At 46.5% G+C, this 22,094-nt stretch overlaps 2 protein-coding genes across 4 annotated transcripts; both read right to left on the minus strand.

Moving 5' to 3' along the window:
* Positions 1 to 1,902: 1,902 nt before the first annotated feature.
* Positions 1,903 to 15,656, minus strand: LOC148639870 (cytochrome P450 2B4-like). 2 transcript variants are annotated; one of them, XM_088620422.1, is made up of 9 exons: positions 15,388 to 15,652; positions 11,779 to 11,941; positions 9,766 to 9,918; positions 9,054 to 9,214; positions 8,164 to 8,337; positions 6,783 to 6,924; positions 5,920 to 6,107; positions 4,275 to 4,416; positions 1,903 to 2,932 (listed from the first exon to the last, which is right to left on the minus strand). In XM_088620422.1, exons 1-9 carry the CDS (start codon positions 15,562 to 15,564, stop codon positions 2,733 to 2,735), a joined length of 1,500 nt encoding a protein of 499 aa, XP_088476548.1. In that variant the 5' UTR covers positions 15,565 to 15,652; the 3' UTR covers positions 1,903 to 2,732. The 2 variants fall into 2 exon arrangements, with proteins under 2 accessions (XP_088476548.1, XP_088476549.1); XM_088620423.1 differs by having other exon boundaries at positions 2,793 to 2,932; positions 4,242 to 4,416; positions 15,388 to 15,656.
* An 830-nt stretch (positions 15,657 to 16,486) lies between these two features.
* LOC148639871 (uncharacterized) lies at positions 16,487 to 20,823 on the minus strand. 2 transcript variants are annotated; one of them, XM_088621007.1, is made up of 3 exons: positions 20,739 to 20,823; positions 18,781 to 18,885; positions 16,487 to 17,719 (listed from the first exon to the last, which is right to left on the minus strand). In XM_088621007.1, exons 2-3 carry the CDS (start codon positions 18,852 to 18,854, stop codon positions 16,825 to 16,827), a joined length of 969 nt encoding a protein of 322 aa, XP_088477133.1. In that variant the 5' UTR covers positions 18,855 to 18,885; positions 20,739 to 20,823; the 3' UTR covers positions 16,487 to 16,824. The 2 variants fall into 2 exon arrangements, with proteins under 2 accessions (XP_088477133.1, XP_088477131.1); XM_088621005.1 differs by having other exon boundaries at positions 18,781 to 18,908; positions 20,739 to 20,817.
* Positions 20,824 to 22,094: the final 1,271 nt, after the last annotated feature.

Genomic DNA, 22,094 nt, shown 5'->3' on the forward strand with positions numbered 1-22,094 from the left:
GGCAGACTCACACAAACACAAACACAGACACGCACACAGTCAAGCACACACTCACAATGAAATACAGACACGCACACACTCAAACACACTCACAGACACACTCACAATCACAGACAGACACGCACACGCTCAAACACACACTCACAGACACACACACACACTCAAACACACACTCACAATCACACACAGACACACACACGCTCACACACTCACAGAGACACACACACTCAAACACACACTCACAATCACACACAGACACACACACCCTCAAACACACACTCACAGACACACACACACTCACAATCACACACAGACACGCACACGCTCAAACACACACTCACAGACACACATACACTCAAATACGTCACAGACAATTTTCCCAGAAGCCAATTACCCTACCTGTACATTTTAGGTCTGTGGGGGGTGGGGGGTGGGAATGGAGCACCTTGAGGAAACCCACACAAACACCAGGAGAACATGCAAACTCCACACAGACCACAGCTCCAGAGTTGAACCCAGGGCCCCAGCACTGTGAGGCAGCAAAGCTCATGTTTAATCTAAAATTATTTAAGCATTTTGAACAGTAAAGGTAAATGTACATCCTCACACCTGCGCACACAGTACTCACCTGTATCTGTATCCAGGGAGCTGTGCTGCAGACAGTATTTACACAGTCTGGTTAAGCTCCACAGCTCATCAATGACAACAAACGCCTTAAAAAAAGATCTTTCCTCATAGCTAACGAGACATGAGCAACATTAATGTGTAGTGCTCATACCAGAAACAGATTCATGTCAATGATGGGCTCTTGAAACATCAATCTGAGCAATCTGGTATCAGATTTAGTGACAATCCAATGTGTTTTATACAACCAAACTGACCTGATTATTTAATTTACAGCTCAAATTCCAGGGCAATTTGACACGGGTCCGAGAGAGAGGAAATACTCTGGTAGAGAAGCTGTCCTCACCTCCAGATATAATGAACATCCTCAGCTGAGACATAAAGCTGAGACACTGACTGTGTGGGTGTGAGAAATCTCACTGGCACTGATTGCAAGGGTGGGCGCGTTCCCCTTGGTGCCCCTGTTTGGCTGCTGTGTGTCTCTCAGGCTGGTCTCCAGTCCCTGGTGGCAGCACTGGGCCCCACCCTTCCTGTGAAGCGCTTGCTGAAAATGTGAGGCAGCTGAAAAGAGCTCTTCCCATTCACACGATTCTTATCATTTGTGCACCAATAACACACAGAGGGACAGGAGCTGTGCTGCACCAGATTCTTCCAGGAGGAAAACACTCAGCCAAGGTATTGTACCGGTCAGAGGGACTGAACTGCTCGCTAGTTCCGTCATTCTCACCAGGATCTACTCCTGGGGACTGCTCACCCACACGCTGCCTGACACTGTTCCACTGGGGCATCCTAACAATGTCAATGTAGTTTACAGGCATGTTCTTGCAGGTGAGAACCCCTCCATCACCTCATGCATCAGGTCACCTGTGTCTTACGCAAGACATCCCAGTGATTCTCTCAACATTAGCGTGCCAGTCCAGATTTAAAAGAGACGAGTATCTGAGGTTCAATCTGGAGCTCATACAGGACTGTGCCAGATTTACAGTCTGTGGTGGATCTCGATTTACTGATCTGAGTAGATCTCACAGATCTTGATTTACTGATCTGGCCTCACTTGTGAGTTTCGGTTCTGTGCTGCAGGTGTTCAAGAGAAGATCTTCAAGCTTGTGGTGGTGGAACGTCTGTTCCAGTGTGGGCTGACCATGAAAGACCTGCTTTGATACGACTGGAGACATAAGACTTCAAATCAGCTTTCTAGATGAAGTGAAAAACAACTGAGCCGCCCTGCAGTGAATGGAACGTTTCTGAGCAACTGTATATATTAGAAAGCACACTGGATTCTTCCAAAATATTAAGTTTTATTGATAGAGGTTGACAGGGGCTTCATTTTGTGTTGAATGTGGAGTTAGCCTTCTCACATAATGACCTGATTCTATACCTGATTTCAAATCACAGCTATTGATTTCACACGGGGTAATAAACTGCATACCATTTATTTTAATCCTGGTACTCATTTTCCAAAACAACTGAAAAAACAATCAATGAACAAAACACCTGATTCAGCATAATCATGTCCGATGTAATAAAGTTTATGAAGTGTCAACATCATTAGAGATGAGGCAAGAAGATTTCAAATAGGATCCTGAACAGTGGTCCCAGGAGAAACAAATACAACTCAAATCTCCCTGAATGGGACGAGCCTTTCACTACAAACATGAATTGCCAGCGTGTTAAAAATGGAAAGGAAGCTACAGGAGTCTCTCAAGAAACTGTCCCAGTACATGGAAATGTTATTGCTGGGGTGTGGAACAAGCTGTCGAACTGTGGCGTCTTTCAGGAAACAGCTGGACAAGACTCACCTGACTTCTTTACACAAAGTATTGTGGGAGTGTGGAACAAGCTACCCAGTCATGTTACTGAAACCTTTTAGGGAATGGCAGGACAAGATCCATGGATCAATTAACTACTAATTACCAAATGGCCAGAATAGCCTCCTCTTGTTTAGAATGTTTCTTATGTTCATCAACTATAATAATGGCACCATGAACATTACATGAGGGTTGTTAAAACTTTCTTTGGCTCTTTATGCACTTCATTGTGTTCTTGTGTGCGTATGTTCTTATTTTTGACAGACTCTGCTCTGCTGTTCAAACAAGCCTAAACAGGACTCAGGTGGAGGGGCTGGCGGGGTCCCGACTCTGGCAGATCATGTGAAAGGGGTGTGGAGAGCGGACAAACCCCACAGTCCCCTTTAAATCCGCAGGTCCGGCCCCAGGGGGCCACATGAACTTGAGGCGCTGCAGCAGAGAGGTGAAGAAGAGGAAGAGCTCCATTCTGGCCAGCTTCTCGCCGAGACACGCCCTCTGACCTGCCAATGACACAGCCCGTCATAGACACGCCCTCTGACCGGCCAATGACACATCCCGTCACAGACACGCCCTCTGACCGGCCAATGACACAGCCCGTCACAGACACGCCCTCTGACCGGCCAATGACACATCCCGTCACAGACACGCCCTCTGACCGGCCAATGACACAGCCCGTCACAGACACGCCCACTGAATGAGCAGGATGTATAAAACACTGAAGGGCTCCACAGTACAGTTAAGCTGCTGCTTCAGAATAGGATCAAAGAACAGAGACCTGATTTATTGCCTCAAAATAACGTTCCGTACAGAAGCTTATCGGCACAACAGAGAAAAAAATATTTTTTGCATTTAAACAAGATAGTGTTGCGTTCAAAGGAGATACTTTTTGCGCTTATGCAAGATAACATTGCATTAAAACACAATCATTAATTTGTGAACAATATTGTGATTGCTGGTCAATCATTGAAGCTTGAAGCACAAACTCTCAAAGGATTTTAGGCTATGCTCACATCTAATACATTTGAGCTTGGAATTACACAGCAAAGGGGAGTGTGGAACAAGCTGCACAGCCATGCTCCTGAAGCCGATACGCTGCCTTCTCTCAAGAAATCACTGAAGGAGATCCTTGTATTCATGAACTCCTATCCAACAGGCGAGATGGGCCAAATGTGTCACGGTCGGAATCCCTCCCCTAGTGGGCGCACTAACTCTCGAAGACTAGCCTTCGGACTTTATTATCATCTGATGTGTCTTGTTTTCGTGTTGTTATTTAACGCTGGGCCTCGGGCGTTTTGGGGCTCAGCATTTGGAAGACGGACGCCTGGAAGCCCACCTACCAGCGGGTCCAGGAGTGGCCCGCCGGCACAGGCTTCAACACGGCGTCCCGTCCACTGAGTCCGGGGCTCGGCGTCCCCAGGCCCGTTCCTGTTCTGTGTCTGTGTCCTGCTTCCCCGCTTCCGGGGATTTTATCCTGTGTTTGTCCCAGATGGATTACCTGGCCTATTGGATCTTGGACTATGCCCTGACTACCCGCCTGGACCTGTCTGGACTTGGATGCCTAAGGCTACTTTCCCCTGCCCACCGGATCATGAACTGTAACCCCTTCACAATAAACCTTGTGTGTCTTCCCTGGACCCTGTCTGTGGTCCTGTTTCTGGATTCGCCACCTTGCACAGGGTCTAAAGACCACCCTCCACGGGAGAGCGACCCGGCTCCCGGAACAAACTGGCCAACTCTTCTTTGAATCTGCTCTAACGTTCTTCTGAAAACCCCTTTCAAACACACCTGGGGCCCCGCAGGGAAACGCACCAGGGACTATTTGAGGTCATGTGGTCTGTTTACCCGCAGAGAAGGGGATGAAGGCTTCTGGTCGTTCAAAATGTCCTTCGGCATCCAGGAAGTTGTCCGGATTGAAGTGATGGGGAAATTTCCACTGCGCCTTGTCGCTGAGGATGGAGCTCATGTTGGGGATCACATGGGTACCCTATGGGAGGAGAAACAGCAGCACAGGTCAGACCACACAGAGCAGGAGCAAGTTCGTAGGAGATGCTACTGAATGCGGAATGAAGCATTCCTCAGCATTTCAATATTGCCCATGGCAGAGAGATCCTGGTGATGGGTTTTTCGTGTTTGAAATCAATGCCAGTTTATTTCAGGGGTGATCTGTGAAAGGGGCACTCATGCACAACACTGTAGCCAGTCTGAAAAAGGCCTGCCCTCTCTGTGGTGCTTAAAGACAGTTCAGGGAAGCAGCTCCTCATTAACTTTTACCGCAGCACTTAAGAAAGTGTCCTCACTAATGGCATCACTGTGTGGTACAGCAATACCACCACACATGACAGAGACACACTACAAAGGCTCGTGGCAACGGCACAGAGGGTTATAGGATGTGTTTGACCATCAGTCTGTGAGATTTACACCATCCGCTGTCCCCATAAAGCCCATTCAGGATCCCAACCATCCCAGCCACAAACTGTTCTCCCACCTGCCCTCTGCTCTCTACCGCACTATTAAAGCACAGACCACTAGACTTAGGAACAGTACACATCCTCAACAGCTACCTGCAGAGCCTCAGACTCAATGCACATCTGCACCCTGCACTTTTTGCACGATCTACCATGTACTTTTTTTCTCATGTTTATCATTCTCCACAACACATGTATTGTGTTGTTATTATCATTTATTATGTTGTAATGTACTGTGTACATTGTGTGGTGTTGTCTGCTGGACTGTTGTTCCAAGAGATCAGCGCAAATATGAATTCCAGTGTTCATGTACATATGGAAAGAAACTCCTCTACTCTCTACTCTCATTGCAGATTCAGGTTCAGATCTGAGGAATGAGGCAGCACTTACTCAACACACCTCAATACCTGTCCATTCCTCATCAACACTCCTCATTACCCACTCATTCCTCATCAATACTGCTCAATACCCACTCATTCCTCATCAATACTGCTCAATACCCACTCATTCCTCATCTATGCTGCTCAATACCTCCTCATGCCTCATCCATACTGCTCAATACCTGCTCATTCCTCATCCATACTGCTCAATACCTGCTCATTCCTCATCAATACTGCTCAATACCTGCTCATTCCTCATCAATACTGCTCAATGCCTCCTCATTCCTCATCAATACTGCCCAATACCGCTCATTCCTCATCAATACTGCTCAATACCTCCTCATTCCTCATCAGTACTGCCCAATACCCACTCATTCCTCATCAGTACTGCTCAATACCTGCTCATTCCTCATCAATACTGCCCAATACCTGCTCATTCCTCATCAATACTGCTTAATACCTCCTCATGCTTCATCAGTGCTGCTCAATACCTGCTCATTCCTCATCAATACTACTCAATACCTGCTCATTCCGCATCAATACCGCTCAATACCCACTCATTCCTCATCAATACCGCTCAATACCTGCTCATTCCTCATCAGTGCCGCTCGGTGCTCCTCAGTGCAGTGTGCTGGTGGTTACCTTGGGGAGGAAGTACCCGTGCAGGCTGGTGTCTCTGGTGACGGCGTGTGGCATGCCAAAGGCGGCGATGTTGGCACAGCGCTGGATCTCGCTGATGGTGGCTTCCACGTACGGCATCTTAGCTCTGTCCTCCACCGAGGGCAGCCTGTCGTAACCAGCGACCCTCACAATCTCCTGGTGGCATCTTTCTACACAGAGGCAGGAGGCGAAAGGGCATGTCAACTCAAGACACTCACCCATTACAGCCATGGACCCCCTAAATCCATAGAAGTCTTTGGTGGTCCACTCCTTCCAAGTTGTATCATTTTTAAGCAAACTGTGCCATAACCAATATATCATGATTCACAGATATTGGAAAGATACTCAGAAAACATGCAGAAATTCTGAATGTCTTTTTAATTTAAACTAACGATCCATCCCTCCATTTTCAGTCAATGCAGGGTCGTGGGGGAGCCGGAACCTATCCCAGCAAGCAATGGGCACGAGGCAGGATACACCCTGAATGGGATGCCAGTCCACTGCAGGGAACAGGTGTAGACATGCACACCAGGGCCCGATTTCCCAGAAGCCAAATAACCTGCCGGCATGTCTTTGGAGTGTGGTGGGAAACTGGTGCACCCAGAGGAAACAAAACCCTTGTGAACACAGGGGGAACATACAAACTCCACACGGATAGCACCCCACGACCAGAGTTGAACCAAGTGCCCCAGTGCTGGGAGGCAGCAACGTCCACCCCTGAAGACTTTTTAAATTAATGTGAATATCAAGTGGAAGCCAGTACAGCAGTTCCAGCACAGAAGTAATGTTCCAGAACAATGTAAGAAGGAGCTGTGTGTCTGACGAGACAGTGAAAGCGCCTGGACCTTGAATATCAGGGAACTCCATCAGGTACACCAGGCCCCATCTCAGAGTGGTGGACGTGGTGTCCGTTCCTGCGATGAACAGGTCCGCGATGGTCATGATCAGGTTCTCCTCGAAGAACGTGGACTCTGGGTTGGACCTTTGCTGCTCGATTAAAAAAAAAAAAACTGCGTTGAAAGCAATGTCCAGAAACGGGTTTTTAAAAGCGAGACGCTTGAACTACGGCTCACGTTGCCCAATTCTAAATCCTGGTGGAGTTCTGCCCGCATTGCAAATCTTACAAACAAACACCAGAGCTGAACCAGAAATGTCTGAGGAGCTGTCCATTTGCAAAGCAGATCTGGGGCTCTGCAGGACTTTAGATCAGTAGAAATCATGTCAATGCTTCCTGCAACCAGTGAGTGCACAAAGAAACATGCAACACTGCAAATTGATCTCCAAGTGAAATAGGACACAATGCTACTTCTGTAGGAAGAACAAGCATTTCTCAGATTGACAGTGGCTCTTCAGATTTAACTATCAGGTACTTAACTGTGTAGGATGCTTCAAGTGCTTTTGTGGTTTTCTCCCTTTGCCCTTTAGTTTAATTTGTGCTGCTGCAAAAAGTCACCCAACTTCTCAGCCAGTGTAACACTTTATCTAGAGTTAGTATCTGTAAAAACCACTGTTTCGCTTTCTGTATCAAGGCTGTCCCGTTCCTCTTCATTGGAGTGTCCTGCATTTTAAACCCTTCCTCTGTCATTCCGTGCTGGCTGTGTTTTTCATTCCCTTGTGGGCGAGGGACTGGGAGAAGCTGCAGTGTATCAGTGAGATGTGATGGTTGCCTGCACACCCTGTTCCACTGCTGCTATTCTGTCAAATTCTAGTAGTGACCAATCGAGCTGAAGGTACAGAGAGCCACATGCATAGTGCCCTGGATTCCTCTGGGCAAAGACCAGCGCCCTCACATCCCCCACCCACTTAGGGGGGTCTCAGCCAGGGGGAGCTGCTGCAATGGTGATTTTGGGGTGCAGGGAGGGGTGCTCGAGAGGATGCAGTGTGGCTGAGGCGGGTTTGAGCTGGGGGCTTTTCTGCACGAAGAAGTGGAAGTGCGATACTAGACCCTGACTCCACCTGAACGTCTGTCCAGTAACACCATGTGCTGTCTGGACGTGTTCGGTGCACCAATGCACCACAGCTGACTGTCACATTCACAGCACCAGCTACGGGTCTTCATGCAATCAGTATAAACCCAAGTCCTGCAGTGGACTACAGAAGCCCGGTGCCCCTCGTGACCCCTGATTGTCAACCATCAGGCTACAGGAAGAGCTGCTAGGACCCAGCAATTAAGAAAAACAAAAGTGAAGCTATTGATTTGGTCAGAGAGCCCCAGCCAGCCTGTACCCTCTCCATCTCCACGATGTAGGCGTCGATTAAGTCTCGCAGGTTGTCCCTGTCCAGGGTGTCACGGTGCTGCTTCACAGCCTCCCCCACGAACTCCAGCACCTCCCTGGCGTTCTGCTGGATCTTCTGATGGGGTCCGGGAAAGTGCTTGATGAAGGGAGCCAAGTTGAAGAGCTGGGACACAGAAACGGCTCCGGTCAGAATCCACCCATCAGAAAACCACTAAGAACCAAATCCATGCACTGTCCATGAGCATGACAGCATGGGACATACGGCGGCACCAGCGTCATGTTGGTTCAGCAACCTTGTCAAACCTTTCTGACTCAGGTAGTTCACACACTGACTCAAGCAAAACTTTTACTTGCTCCATTTCTGACTTAAACTTCCAGGCTACATGCATAGTGACTGCAATGCACATGGGCTGCCACTAGAGGCCGCCTCAAGCAACGCATTTGCACACAGCGCTCAGCTGGTGAATACAGAAGACCCATGAAGACTCAGCAGTGCGAGTGGATTTCCGCTCAGGTTTGCTTTGTATTAAAGGATGTGTCACAGAGAGAGAGGGAGACAACTGGGGAGAGTGCTACAGGAACATCTGAGTAGACTTTCTGGTTTATTCAACAAAGCGTGAATAAGATCTGAACCTTTTATTTATATCAGCGTTGAAGTGTAGTTGTCTTGTGTAAAGATTCTAACCCAAGACTGGAATCTTACACAAATATCATATGTGATTATGACATGATTCAAAACCTCATTTTGGTTATACAGACAGAAAAATACACGAAACAGACAACTTGATTTATGCAGTAGCTGTAGGTGTATGACAACTAGAAACCACACCGCAGTGTAGGGTCCTGTGATTATGGACAGGTAACTACTGTGTACTGTACCTGGGCTATGGGTGATCCCGTCAGGTAGGCGTTGTTATTCATGATGCGCAGCAAACGCACAAACGCCTCGTCGCTGTAATCGAAGCGGTTGCCAAACACAATGGAGCAGATGATGTTGGAGGCCGCGTTGTGGAAGAGGAACTGGGGATTGTAAGGCTGTCCTGAGAAGATACGACAGGCTCTGGAAGGGTCTCGAAACTCCGCTTTGATTAGCGTCTCCTATTCCCTTCTTATTCTTTGCCAGCTTTGGCTGAAAGCATTGGTTAGGACCAGCTCATCCCTAACCACTGCCCCATCGTACTGAGCTCTATACCAGCTGGTCAGATTTACTCAGTCCCTCACAACATCCTGCCCTGAAGGTCCCTGGGCTCTGTTCTCCATCCTCCCAGACTGCACCCCATTCTCACGGGTCTCCCCATCCTCCCAGACTGCACCCCGTCCCCTGTGTCTCCTCATCCTCCCAGGCTGCACCCCGTTCCCTGTGTCTCCCCTACCTCCCAGACTGCACCCCATTCTCTCAGTCTCCCCATCCTCCCAGACTGCACCCCGTTCCCTGTGTCTCCCCTTCCTCCCAGACTGCACCCTGTTCCCTGTGTCTCCCCATCCTCCCAGACTGCACCCCGTTCCCTCAGACCCTGGACCATGTCCTTCCCTCAGGTCTATACCCACCTCCTCTGCTTTCCACATGAGCCCCCCTGTGCCGACAGCCTACCTCCTTGCTCCTCGAGCTCCTGGATGAGGCACTTGGCTTCTTCTGCAATCCGCTCCTCCAGGGACCTCTTGCCCAGACCGAAGTTGCGCAGCGTGACGAGGGAGAACCTCCTCTGCTGCTTCCAGGAGTCCCCATAGGGAGCCATGAGGATGCCTTGGGTGGAGAAAGGGAACCTGTTTGCCAACACTCTTGTGCAATTTAGACTGACGACCTCTCATTTCACCAGTTGTAACTAATCGCATTGCACTGGAATTCCAGAATCACTCTGGTAAGAATTCTGTACTGGTAAGAATTCTGTACCAGTCTGTACTGGGTTGGAACTGGAGAGTTGACTTTTGCATGAGATGACGGGTGGTATTTCTTCCTGGAGAAGAGCCTGAGCAATCGGAAAATCTCAAGATGAGTCAGAGATCTGGAGATGCCTGGGGAGCAGACCTAAGAGGGATGCAGTTTGGGAAATATGGGTCTTCTTCTAAACCTTTAAACACACCAGCCGGGCCATTTTCAACTTGCTCATACGTACGTAATACTGCATTGCACAGACGGGTCCCGATTGCTCCTGACCGTCTCCATCACAGATGTGACTTTATTTACCCCTCTGCCCACAATGTCAGCCAGTCCTTCTGTCCCTCCAGCCAGCCCACAAGGCCTCTGAGAAACCCTGTGACCACGGCCCACCTCACTCCTCACTCTCTTCCAGTGTGGGAATGATCTGTGGCTGCACAGCCGGTGAAGGGTCTTCCATTGGCTCTAGCCATACCATTGACCCACAGAATGCTATCGCTCAGGGTAGAACCCCAGACTGCTGAGTGTTTTCCCATCCAAAGTCTTGTGGGTTTTCCTGTATCTATAAAATGTCTCTCTCAGAGCTGGGTGGGAACTGAGAACCATTTGAATGCTGCATAGCTGTATTCATTCATAGGTATTCTACAGACAAACAGCCATGTTTACTTATGTTTTTCTTCTTTATTTTTCTTCTAGTTTTATTTTAATCTCTATCTGCATTGAATGTTACTTCATAATGCATCCAAAACCATACAACCATCCCAGATCTCACCCAGGAAGCATTTGGTACAGGGTGGGATACCAGTCCATCACAGGACACACACACTCACCCTGGACAGGGCGCCAGTCCATCACAGGACACACACACACACACCCTGGACAGGGCGCCAGTGCATCACAGGACACACACACACCCTGGACAGGGTGCCAGTCCATCACAGGACACACACACACCCTGGACAGGGTGCCAGTCCATCACAGGACACACACACACACACCCTGGACAGGGTGCCAGTGCATCACAGGACACACACACACCCTGGACAGGACGCCAGTGTCACAATTATAGTTCCCCCTCCTTAAGGGTGCTCCAGCCCTTTCACTTTAGATTTAATTCTGTGCACCTGACCCCTTTTCCCAGCCCACCTTAAAAGCCAGGCGCTGACGCTCATCCTGGCTCTGCATCTGGTTTCTGCACCGTGCGAGTCCAGGACCTGGAAGCGCCTGGTCCCTTTAAGGTTTTAACCTCTGTTCCCGTTCCTAGTCCGCCGGTTCCGACCCGGTTCGTGTTTTTAATTCCTTGTTTGGATGGATCTCCTGGCTCTGGACTTACTCTTGTGTTTTTGGATTCCCTCTATGGATTACTCTTTTGGATTGTTTGCCTCGGCCACACCTCCCCCGTGCACCAGCGCACTTTGGACACGCCCCCCTGTTTTCAGCCCCGTATTCCTGCATGACGTTTTCCTAGTGTTTCCTCACTTCTTCGGATTGTGTCGTCCGCATAGGGTCTGGAAAGAACTGTTCATTACAGCCAGTCCATCACAGGAAACACACACACACCCCCTTGGTATCTGCAACCCAGATCTTACCCTGAAAGAATCCGGCTCTGGGGAAGGAAGGAATAGAGGATGCATTGTGAAATGTGTGTTTGGGAGTGTTTACCCCACCCTCTCGCGCGCTAGCTCCCGGACGTGTGTCAGCTATTCCAGCTCCCTGCCTGCGGCTCACCCAGCCCGTTGATGATCCAGTCCAGCACAGGGATACTCGGCCTCCCGGCGAACTCCGCCCCCCTGTGCACCAGCGCCTCCTTGGTCACGCCGATCCCGTTGAGGAGGACCGCGGGCGTCCGGCCCAGGTAGATCGTGCTCAGGTCTCCATACCGGTCCTTCATCTGCCCAGACAAGAGCACCGAGAGTCGGAAAGACCGCGGGACAGCGGCCGGAGTGTCCGCTCGGCCGAGTCCGCTCTGGACTGCGCTCACAGGACCCTGGGAGACTTGGAGGAAGTCCGTCTTCCATCCAGACCTCCACTTCTCTAAATCTGACCCCTAATCTCTAATAGCTGGGAAGAATAAGTGTTAAAAAGATTAACATATTTGAATAAACAAAGTTAAAATGCATGCATTTCTGAGTAATATTGCGAGCAACTCCAAGTTTATTTATACTCTTCCATCCATTCATTTTGTAACTGCTTTACCCAGCAGGGAGGCGGGGAGCCAGAGTGTATCCCAGCAAGCAGTGGGCACAAGGCACCCTGGACAGGACGCCAGTCCATCACAGGACACACACACCCTGGACAGCACGCCAGTCCATCACAGGACACACACACAGACACACACAGACACACAGACACACACAGACACACACAGACACACACACACACACACACACACACACACACACACACACACACACACACACACACACACACACACACACACACACACACACACACACACACACACACACACACACACACACACACACACACACCCTGGACAGCACACCAGTCCATCACAGGAAACACAGACACACACTCACACAAGAGCCAGTTTTCCCAGAAGCCAATTAACCTCCCAGTATGTCTTTGGACTGAGGGAGGAAACCAGATCACCCAGGTGAGACCCACTGACCACATGCTAACCACAGCACCACCATGTCACCCCAATTCAAACTCTTCATATAGTAAATCTGGCATTAGCACAAGACAATGCAAGTGTGCAGCCTGTATCTGATGCATATATTAAGCAAATGATGGAAAAGTTACCCTGCTTATCAGTTGAGTTCTCTGATCAAGATGTCTCGGGTTCGAACCCCGGTCTTTTCACTAGCTGTGACTGGGACTCCCCACACGAGAATTTCCCATCTCCAGCTTACCCTTTCTCTCTAAAATTCTAGAACGTGCTGTCACACTTCAGTTACAGTTCAGTTAACCACCTCATAACAAACAACCTTTTCAAACCCCTCCAATCTGGCTTCCGTCAACTTCACAGCACAGAAACCGCCCTGGTCAAAGTCACCAACGATCTCCTAATAGCTTCTGATTCTGGTTCTCTTTCCATACTCATCCTTCTTGATCTCAGTGCTGCCATTGACACTGTTGACCATAACATCTTACTTTCTCGTCTCGAGACTGTGTTTGGAGTCTCTGACACTGCCCTCAAATGGTTTAAATCTTACCTCACTGATCGCTGTCACTTTGTCTCTCTCAATGGGTACAGGTCTGAAATTGGTCTTGTCAAGTCTGGTGTCCCCCAGGGCTCAATACTGGGCCCCTTGCTCTTCAGCATTTACATGTTCCCACTTGGTCAGCTTTTAAGATCACATGGCCTCAGCTTTCATTTTTATGCTGACGATACTCAAATATACATCCATACCAAACCTGACACTGATGTGGCTGTCTCTATTCTATCTAATTGCATCTCTGACATAAAAATTTGGATGACTCAAAACTTCCTTCATCTTAACTGTGACAAGACTGAAGTCATGCTTATTGGTACCCCCCATCAACTTCGTAAAGCCAGTCCTGTAACCCTGTCTGTAGATGGCTCTGTACTTGAGCTTCAATCAAAATTGAAAAACCTTGGGGTTATATTCGATTCTGGCTTAACATTCGACCCACATGTACAGCATACTGTCAAAACATCTTTTTTTCACCTTAGAAATATCGCAAGACTACGCCCTATGCTATCATTAACTGTGGCTAAAAAGCTGATCAACATATTTGTATTCTCTCGAATTGACTACTGCAATGCTCTGCTCCCTGGGGTATCTAAATCTACTCTGAACAAGCTGCAGTATGTCCAAAATTCAGCAGCCAGAATCCTGACCAGGTCTAGTGCAAGTGTTCACATTACTCCTGTCCTGGAGTTCTTGCACTGGCTTCCGGTCAAATTCCGCGTAGACTTTAAAATCCTCATGCTCACCTATAAGGCTTTACATGGCTTGGCACCTCAATACCTGTCTGAACTTTTATCGCCCTACTCCCCACCTCGCAACCTTCGCTCTTCAAATTCTGCCCTCCTTACTGTCCCCCAAGCCCATCTACATTGTATGGGTGACAGGGCCTTCTCCTGTTATGCCCCCAAACTCTGGAACTCTTTGCCCAAGGATATCCGAGAGTCACCTTCTCTAAACTCCTTCAAATCCAGACTCAAAACCTTCTTCTTCACAAAAGCCTTTACTGAACTGGTTCCATTCTTCACCCCTCTGCTCTTCTTAGTACCACCTTCCACGGTCTCCTCTATTGTTATTGTTGTAATTGTGTCTTATCTTGTGAAATCTTCTTATTTATTGTTGTAGTCTTCTTATTTATTGTTATTGTCATCCTGTAAAGCGCTTTGAGAAGCCACCTTTAAAGGCGCTATATAAAATAAAGTTTATTATTATTATAATTTAGCAGAGCGCTGTCAAGATTAGTCGGCCAGAGATCTCTTGGGTTCTGGTGACACAGCGCCCCCTGGTGGCCTCTTGTGCGCTTGCAGGTTGTTGTGCTGCAGGTGACGGGCGCGCCCCTGCAGTCCGGGACTGTCCCGTCCGTACGGAGCTGAAAGCCCTGCGGCTCGGATAGGACTCCGCCCCTACTGCCTCCCCCTCCGCCGTGCGTCAACACGTAACGAGCAAGCAAAACAGGTTGAGTTTAATACAAATAACTGGCAAATCCACTTTTAACAAAAAGACAAAGACGAAAATCTGTGTTTTTCAATATACCGTTCATGTTTTCATTTAACCACAAAACAGTGTGAAGTGGGTTTTTCCTCTCTGAAATCAACTTTCAAGAGATTTCAAGTGTCAAAGGTACGGAGAACTGTGGAGTAAGCACTATGTTAGACATTTTAATTTTAAAATAACCTTTGTGCTCTTGCATGAAGGAGTCAGAGAGCTGAACGAATTCCTAGCAATAAACTGGAAATCTATATTTCACTCAGGAGTATAACTCCTGATGAATTACCTCGTTGTCAGGTTGCGCACTGGAATTAAGCAGCAGTTTAGTAGAGCTGTAGCTCTTAAGTGGCACGTTTAGTTCGGTTTATTTAAGCCCCTGTTCAGTCTCCGGAGCCTGGACTGTAAATACACCAGGATCGGACAGCAAGAGAGCGCACGATCATCCGGAGTTCCGCACAAACTGTGAAAAGCTCTTAAAACCGCCGACAGCTCTTGTATAATTGCGCTACCCCTGTGTTCACCGAGGTGTTGCTGTACAAGAAGAAGATTTTTAGGAATCGCACGTGTAGTCGCTTTAGATGTGGTTTACAGCGAATCGTTCATAATCCTCCAGCGAAGCATGCAGGTGCGGTCCGTGTGCGAGCCGGCGACAGGTCCTGTCCGCGGATCCTACCTGTGTGAAAGTCTCCAGCGGCTGTAGGAGAAGCTGCGGCAGGTTCCCGATGAAGGGGCAGGGCGTGGGGCCGGGGGGCCTGCGGTGCCTGGGGAACCGGAGCCTGAGCACCTCGAGGAAAAGGAGGAAAACCGCCCCGAACACCAGCGCCGAGATCGCCGAACCCAGGTCCGACATGGCAGCCGAACTGCTGACGTCACTCCGGCGGGGCTGGGTGACGTCATTGAAGGCCGCACCTGCCCCTCGGCCCGGGCGGTCTGAGCCGGGGTGAAAGAGAGGCGAATTTCAGTGTCCTCATCCAAAGGACGGCGCCTGTTTACAGTGTAGTGTCCCCATCACTATACTGGGGCATTAGGACCCACAGGGTGAGCGCCCCCTGGTGGCCCTACTAACACCTCTTCCAGCAGCAGCCTTAGTTTTCCCCTTATATAGAAGATGTAATGCTTAGATAGAAAACTCTAGAATGTTTTGTGTGTTGTGTACATTTAATTTGGTGGTAGACTTACAGCATAATTTCTTGCATGGGTAGTAAATAAAAAGACACCAAGAATAAAGTGATGAAAAAACACTTTTCACAATATTTTGGAGGGATAAAATCAGGTCCCTGGTTTTCATAAATTGTGTGCAGTTCTGATGTCCATGGGCTCCACTTTATATAAAATGCTGTGGTATACTATACATGCTCTATTTATCCTTCATGGAGTAATTGAACTCTGACCTCACATGTGCCATGTTTCCTGTCAAAGAAAGATATAGGTACAGTATATACAGTATATAACGTTTAGATCAATAGATTTCCCATTACTTTTGATTTGATATCAATATCAACATTGCTTCTAGCAATGATACAAATGAGAAACTGGAAATTTTCACTGCTCCTCTACAGCATAAAAACTGGATCGATCTCATTTTCAGTCCTGTACTCATGCTACGGGTGAGTCCAGCGCTGTCTGTACTGTAAATATTGTGTGGGCTTTTACTGGACTTCCTGCACTGCTCTTACTGTGTTACAATTAAGAGAGACCCACACTTCCATCTTCTGGTATAAAAAGGAACAGCTCCACCCAGATACTTGGCAGTGAAGAATGATTCAAACAAGAATGCTTTAAATCTTTATTTCATGTAAGCATTTAAACGTAGCACATTCAGCGTGGCATGCAACAATTGCACTTTTATGATTCTTCCCACCCCCATTTTATTAATCAAATAATAATAGCAAAAGCTTAATTTTGTTGAATTTGAGAAATCGTTTCACACTTTTAGAGGCTACACAAAGCGGCTTTCTTTTTAAGATTAATTAAGGCTTGCGATTCAGCTTGAATGATGGTTCAAAGCTCATTGGCGTGTTTATAACCTGCTGTGTCTGAAGCTGACAAGGAGAAGCTTGAAGAGCTGTTTGAAGACCTGGCTTTCTGAAACATGCTTAAAGGAAATCGTTCAAGAGGGAAGGCTGTTCGATCTGCCTCGGTTTGTCTGCTGGTTCAGCTGGATGATCCTTCGGATCAGTTGGGCAGATGGGAAGTCCATGGCGATTATCCCCAGACGATTTTTGTTACTGGCTAAAGTTGGCAAATAATCAAATAATTTGTTATTAATTGTTTGTGCCACATGGTGGGGACACAGTGCACAGATTATTTGTGTAGCAGAAATGCCCGTGCCGCTGCTGAAGGTCAGGAAGAGTTTTTGTTTGTCCCCCTGAACGGCCGAGTTTAGGTGGTTTTGGACGCTTGTCCACTTCTGGTTGATGTTCTGCACCTGGTATTCATCGCCAATGTCCAGTGAGTCATACCTGATCCACTGTGTCTCACCCCTGAACTCCTGCAGTATCACCAGCTTTCCTCTAACTTGTCCCATTGTCGGCACAGCTGTGCTCTCCCACAAAGCCTCTGCAGCCCCATTGTTATTCAGCATGTTCTTTACCTGCTCAAGAGTATTGACACCAGTTTCACAAAGCTCTGCCTTCAGCCTCATCACAACAGTCTCTGTGTGATGGTCCTGCAAGAACTCCATGACTACTTTCACCACATTGCTAAACCAGTCGAACTGGGGAGTTATTCCATGGCAGATAACTGGGTCACCACAGAGAGGAAAACACTGTATTCTAACATCCAGGAAACGGATTCCTGCCTGTAGCTGTTTGTCTAATGTCCAGCTTTGGCATATAGCCATCCGTGTAAAGTGTAAAGCCAGGGAGTCATGGGTGCCGGGGATATTGACTGCCGAAAGAAGAGTGTTGTCTGGAATCTCTCTCATCCAGTCCTCATTGTTAAACTCAGGTGCTTCTGTGTCATCAAAGAACCTCCTGTCCCCAGAGCAATTGATGGCAAGGATTCTGGAAACAATTGCACCCTTTAATTATTATGCATTTTTACAGATACAAAAAATGTGCAATTTTGTGGATTGTTGCACATTATTTCATGAAAATGCTCAAATTACCAGATTGTTTCAAATATAAAACTTAATCTATCCACATCTTGTCATACCCTGTTGAAGTTTTCCTGCAGCAGAATGCCTTACTTATTTTGGAATTATCATTGAAGAGTCGTCATATTGATCTTTGCATTACATTCTTCACAAAATGAATTAAGAGTCTTAAAAAAGTTCAGTTAAATGTTTGTCACATTGTCAGAGTCACCACGCACTCGCTGCCCTGTTCCAATGTGCACTGCTCACAGAATGAATCGATTATCCAACCGTTTTCCTCTTTCCTCCCTAGTTAAGCCTTTCAATCACACCTCTCCATGCTCACTAGTGAGGATTACTCGCAGAGCTCAACTCGTCTCTTCGTTTGTTCTTTCAGTGCTAATTGACCTTTAAGATAATGGATCTTTGCCCTCCATTTTGGTTACTGGATACTCCCTCTCTCTTCAGCCCCTCACTCCCACCCCTAGGTTCCTGGGGTCCTAGTTTCTACCTACTGGTGGACTTGACCCACATGTACGCTACCTGATGACAAATTTCTCCGACAGATGAAAATGGTAGCTACTGTATCTGCATGGTGTTGAAATAAATATTTTGGGGGCACTTGAACCTTGCAAATCAGAAGACTTTACGTTAGGATGCTTAATATTCCCCTAAGTCCTGCTTTTGTGATGCAAATGATTTTTCAGAATTATCATGAAGGTTTTAAAAGAAGTTCAAGTAGCTGCGTCAGCAGAACGAGGCAAAAATACATTTTCACAACTGAAGATGGCTCCATGGCCAAAACGTTGTGTCTCTTTTCCTTTCCTTTCAGCCTGGAATACGATTTTGAAAGGTTTCTGGGTACACACTAGCTGTTTAATGTGGTGCATAAAGCACACGATTTTGATCCCAAGTGGAAGCGCAATTCTTTATACAGTTCTTCAGTGTGCAGACTCAAAAAGAAGAGCTTTTTGCAGCATTCATACTCACAAGAGGAGCAGGCAGACATCCAGCGGGATTTTCTTGGGACTCCAGATGATCGATGATTTGGGTCTCATGATCATTTCCTTCTGGTCTGCGAAGGGCTTAACTGGGCTGAAGGTAACAAGGAATTGAAACTGGTGGTAGAAGAATTTAACTGGGGTTAGAAACTTACCTTTCACTAAAAGGGAACTGCAGTCCCAGTTTCTCAGACAAGTTATGAGATTTCCGTGACAAATTAAATTAATTGACGGTATAGAAAACTTCTGAATTTAGCACAAAATGGTGCACTTTGTGAAAGTACCGTAAGTTCCTGTGTTATCAAAAAACCCTGGTCTTGCTGTGGGCAAGAGCGAGAGTTCCCACGGATTGTGACGTAATTGGGCCCCTCCTGCTCTCTAGTCACTGTAATGACTAATGTAATGCGATGTACAAACAACTAAGTATGCCAGTGAATGCCAGCAGTCATATCACCCTGAAGCTCACAGCTGGCAGCCTGCTGGAGCTCAGCAGGTGTGAGCCTGGTCAGTAGCTGGATGGGAGACTCCTGGAAAAACTATAGTTGCTGCTGGAAGAGGTGTTAGTGGGGCCAGCAGGGGGTGCTCACCCTGTGGTGGATCCTAATGCCCCCATATAGTGACAGGACTAAACTGTATAAAGGCACCACCCTTCGGATGAGATGTAAAATTGAGGTCCTGACTCTACTGTATGTGGTCATTAAAAATCCCAGGGTGTCTTGAAAAGAGTAGGGTTGTTGGCCCGATGTCCACTATATTAATAATAATTGTTGTTGTTGTTGTTGTTGAATTTATTAGGACCTATCTTTACATATTTATATTTTAAATTCCAAATGGCACCTAATAGAAAAATTAATTCTTAAATGCATTAAAATTAAAACTGCTAATTTTATTTTTGCCTGTGCACATGCCAGCTGAAACAGTGATCTGTATAAAATGACATAACAATAGACTTACAGTCTTGAAATATGATCAACTATCATGCGTACTGCTGTGCTTTTTGCTTTGTTTTGCTTTTCATCATTTTATGCTTTCCTTCTTTATACAGAAACAGTTTTATAGAAAAATATTGTTTAAATGTTTGTGCTATTTTGTTCTAAGATTAATCGTGATAAATCTGTAAATTGATCTGTAAATTGATGGTACAACAGTAGCTTTTTAACTATGTGGAGGTGTACAGAGGACAAAATGGTGTTAAAAACAAGGAATTTCTAAAAACGAGTGAATGAAATTTGATTGGTAAATGTGATGGATTAGCTGATCAATGTGAATTAAATATTGCTCAGTAATACGTTTGGTTTCTACTCACCCAAGCTAACCTGTAGTAATTAACATTCAAATGTTGAATGAAAAGCGTAATTAAGGGGAAGGTAACACTGGAGAAGTGTTATACCTTTGTGACGATCTGTCAAGTAAATCGTAAAAAAGTAGGAAGTAAAACACTTGAAGGTTTATGCTATGTGTACCAACAAGAGCATTAAAATCTATTGTAAAATTGTTAGCCATAAATTTTTACAAATGTAGTTCAGGTGGGTAGCTGCATCAGCATGTGTAGGCTGCAAAGGAAGCATGTGTAGGATGCAAACATAACGATTTGGCCGAAACCTTGTGTTTTCTTTCTTCTCATTTCATCAGGAAATAAACCTATTACTTGTATTTTTATAAATGATTGCTGATTGCATCCTCTTTAAAAATGTTCAGGTGGGTAGCTGCGTCAGCATGCATGGGCTGCAAGTAATGGGTTTATTCCCTGCTGAAAAGAGAAGAAAGAAAACACAACGTTTCGGCCACACCTGAAGAAGGCTCCACGGCCAAAACGTTGTGTTTTCTTTCTTCTCTTTTCAGCAGGGAATAAACCCATTACTTGCTCCTCTTTAAAAATGTCCCATGCGATTAATTGAACAGTCTTCTTGTTCAGTTTTCTTTCCTGGGAAAAAAGGTTAGACTCACCTGGTGAGCTGGCGTCGCCTCTCTGGGAAACTGGCTGGCGGATCTCACTGCTGTGGCTGGTGAGGTCTTAGCACGGGCTCGTCCCTCAGCCCGTATAAATACAGAGGGTCTCTCTACACGACCTGTAGCCTGATTGAAATTTGCATGATGATCAGCAGGGCTGGGTCGAAGAGCTCACACCTCCTCTATAGTCCTCTTCCTAACACAGGTGGCTCACACCCCTCTCACACACTGAAGATCAAATTTTTGTTAAACAGGAGGAATTTTAAAGTTTCCTTCTGAAGATGATTTCATCATCATTGAGGCTTAAACAGTTTTTTGAAAGGCAGATCTCCCATGGCCGGACAGGCACGCATTGACTGTTTAGGTGGGCAGTGTGAGATATAGTTGTGAAGGTGAAAGTGTATGGATAGATAAAGTTCCCATTGCACAAGCTGTATTCTGAAAGTGGTTGATTTGATCTTATGTCCAAATATCAGTTCTTTCTCCTTAGTAATGATTTTATTATTTTTAGTTTCATTGTTACTTCAGCAGAGACTGCTGCTCCTCCAAAGCCAATATCACAGACTACCATGAATCAAGGACCTGTGCTGCCACTAGTTCTCTTTAACCTGTAAAACTGCAACATGAGTGATACAGCCTTTCACATGTTTATATTCAGTTCACATTCAGTCTCTCTTTATTCTGCCTTGGCACATCTCAATGACATCATTCCTGAAGTCCCCACTGCTATAGGCACTCTGCACTATAGCAATTCAAGATCAACAACCAGGTATACAACCCATATATGCTGTACATCACCAACTACAACTGAAGTGCATCTGAAGCAGTTTACTGCTGTTACTGACCCAATGCTTGTAGGCTATCTGGATAGCAACATAAGCATTTTAATTGAGGAAACAAGTAACCATATTTAATACCTAAGATGTGTTTTGCAGCTTAGCACATAAACTCTCAGGCATTATAGATCACCAGTGAAATTCATTGCTTCAGAAAAAAAAACTAATTTAGGTTTTTGATCACTGAAGGAATCATTAAGTTAAGTTAAGTCAAGTTAAGTCAGGACTACTCTGAAGCCTGCAGTATGGTCATGCTTTCTTGCCAAATTGTCTGTTGTTTTTTTTGGCTGACAAGCAAGCAAGAATCCACAGTCAGAGATGAAACAATTAAGATATTCTAAGGGGGTCTTGTTGAAGCAGAAAATACTCCGCTTATATGTGTAAAACTGCACATTCATATATGCCGTGTCATAAAAACGAAATATGACGATGGGTCACATTTCTATATCAAATTATTGTGTGCTTATACGATCTCACCTGTGTGCCATTTACATGCAGGTCTAGATTAAAAAGACCA

This window comes from Lepisosteus platostomus, chromosome 26 (genome assembly GCF_059453375.1).
Source record: "Lepisosteus platostomus isolate fLepPlt1 chromosome 26, fLepPlt1.hap1, whole genome shotgun sequence".
Taxonomy (NCBI): domain Eukaryota; kingdom Metazoa; phylum Chordata; class Actinopteri; order Semionotiformes; family Lepisosteidae; genus Lepisosteus; species Lepisosteus platostomus.

Coding starts and splice junctions, on each gene's coding strand:
- LOC148639870 (XM_088620422.1), bottom strand. CDS start 15,564: ATGTCGGACCTGGGTTCGGCGATCTCGGCGCTGGTGTTCGGGGCGGTT. Junction 9,919..11,778: donor CTGGATCATCAACGGGCTGG/GTGAGCCGCAGG, acceptor TCTCCACCCAAG/GCATCCTCATGGCTCCCTAT. Junction 8,338..9,053: donor CGGGATCACCCATAGCCCAG/GTACAGTACACA, acceptor TCTGTGTCCCAG/CTCTTCAACTTGGCTCCCTT.
- LOC148639871 (XM_088621007.1), bottom strand. CDS start 18,854: ATGATCATGAGACCCAAATCATCGATCATCTGGAGTCCCAAGAAAATC. Junction 17,720..18,780: donor GATGTCTGCCTGCTCCTCTT/GTGAGTATGAAT, acceptor AATTGTTTCCAG/AATCCTTGCCATCAATTGCT.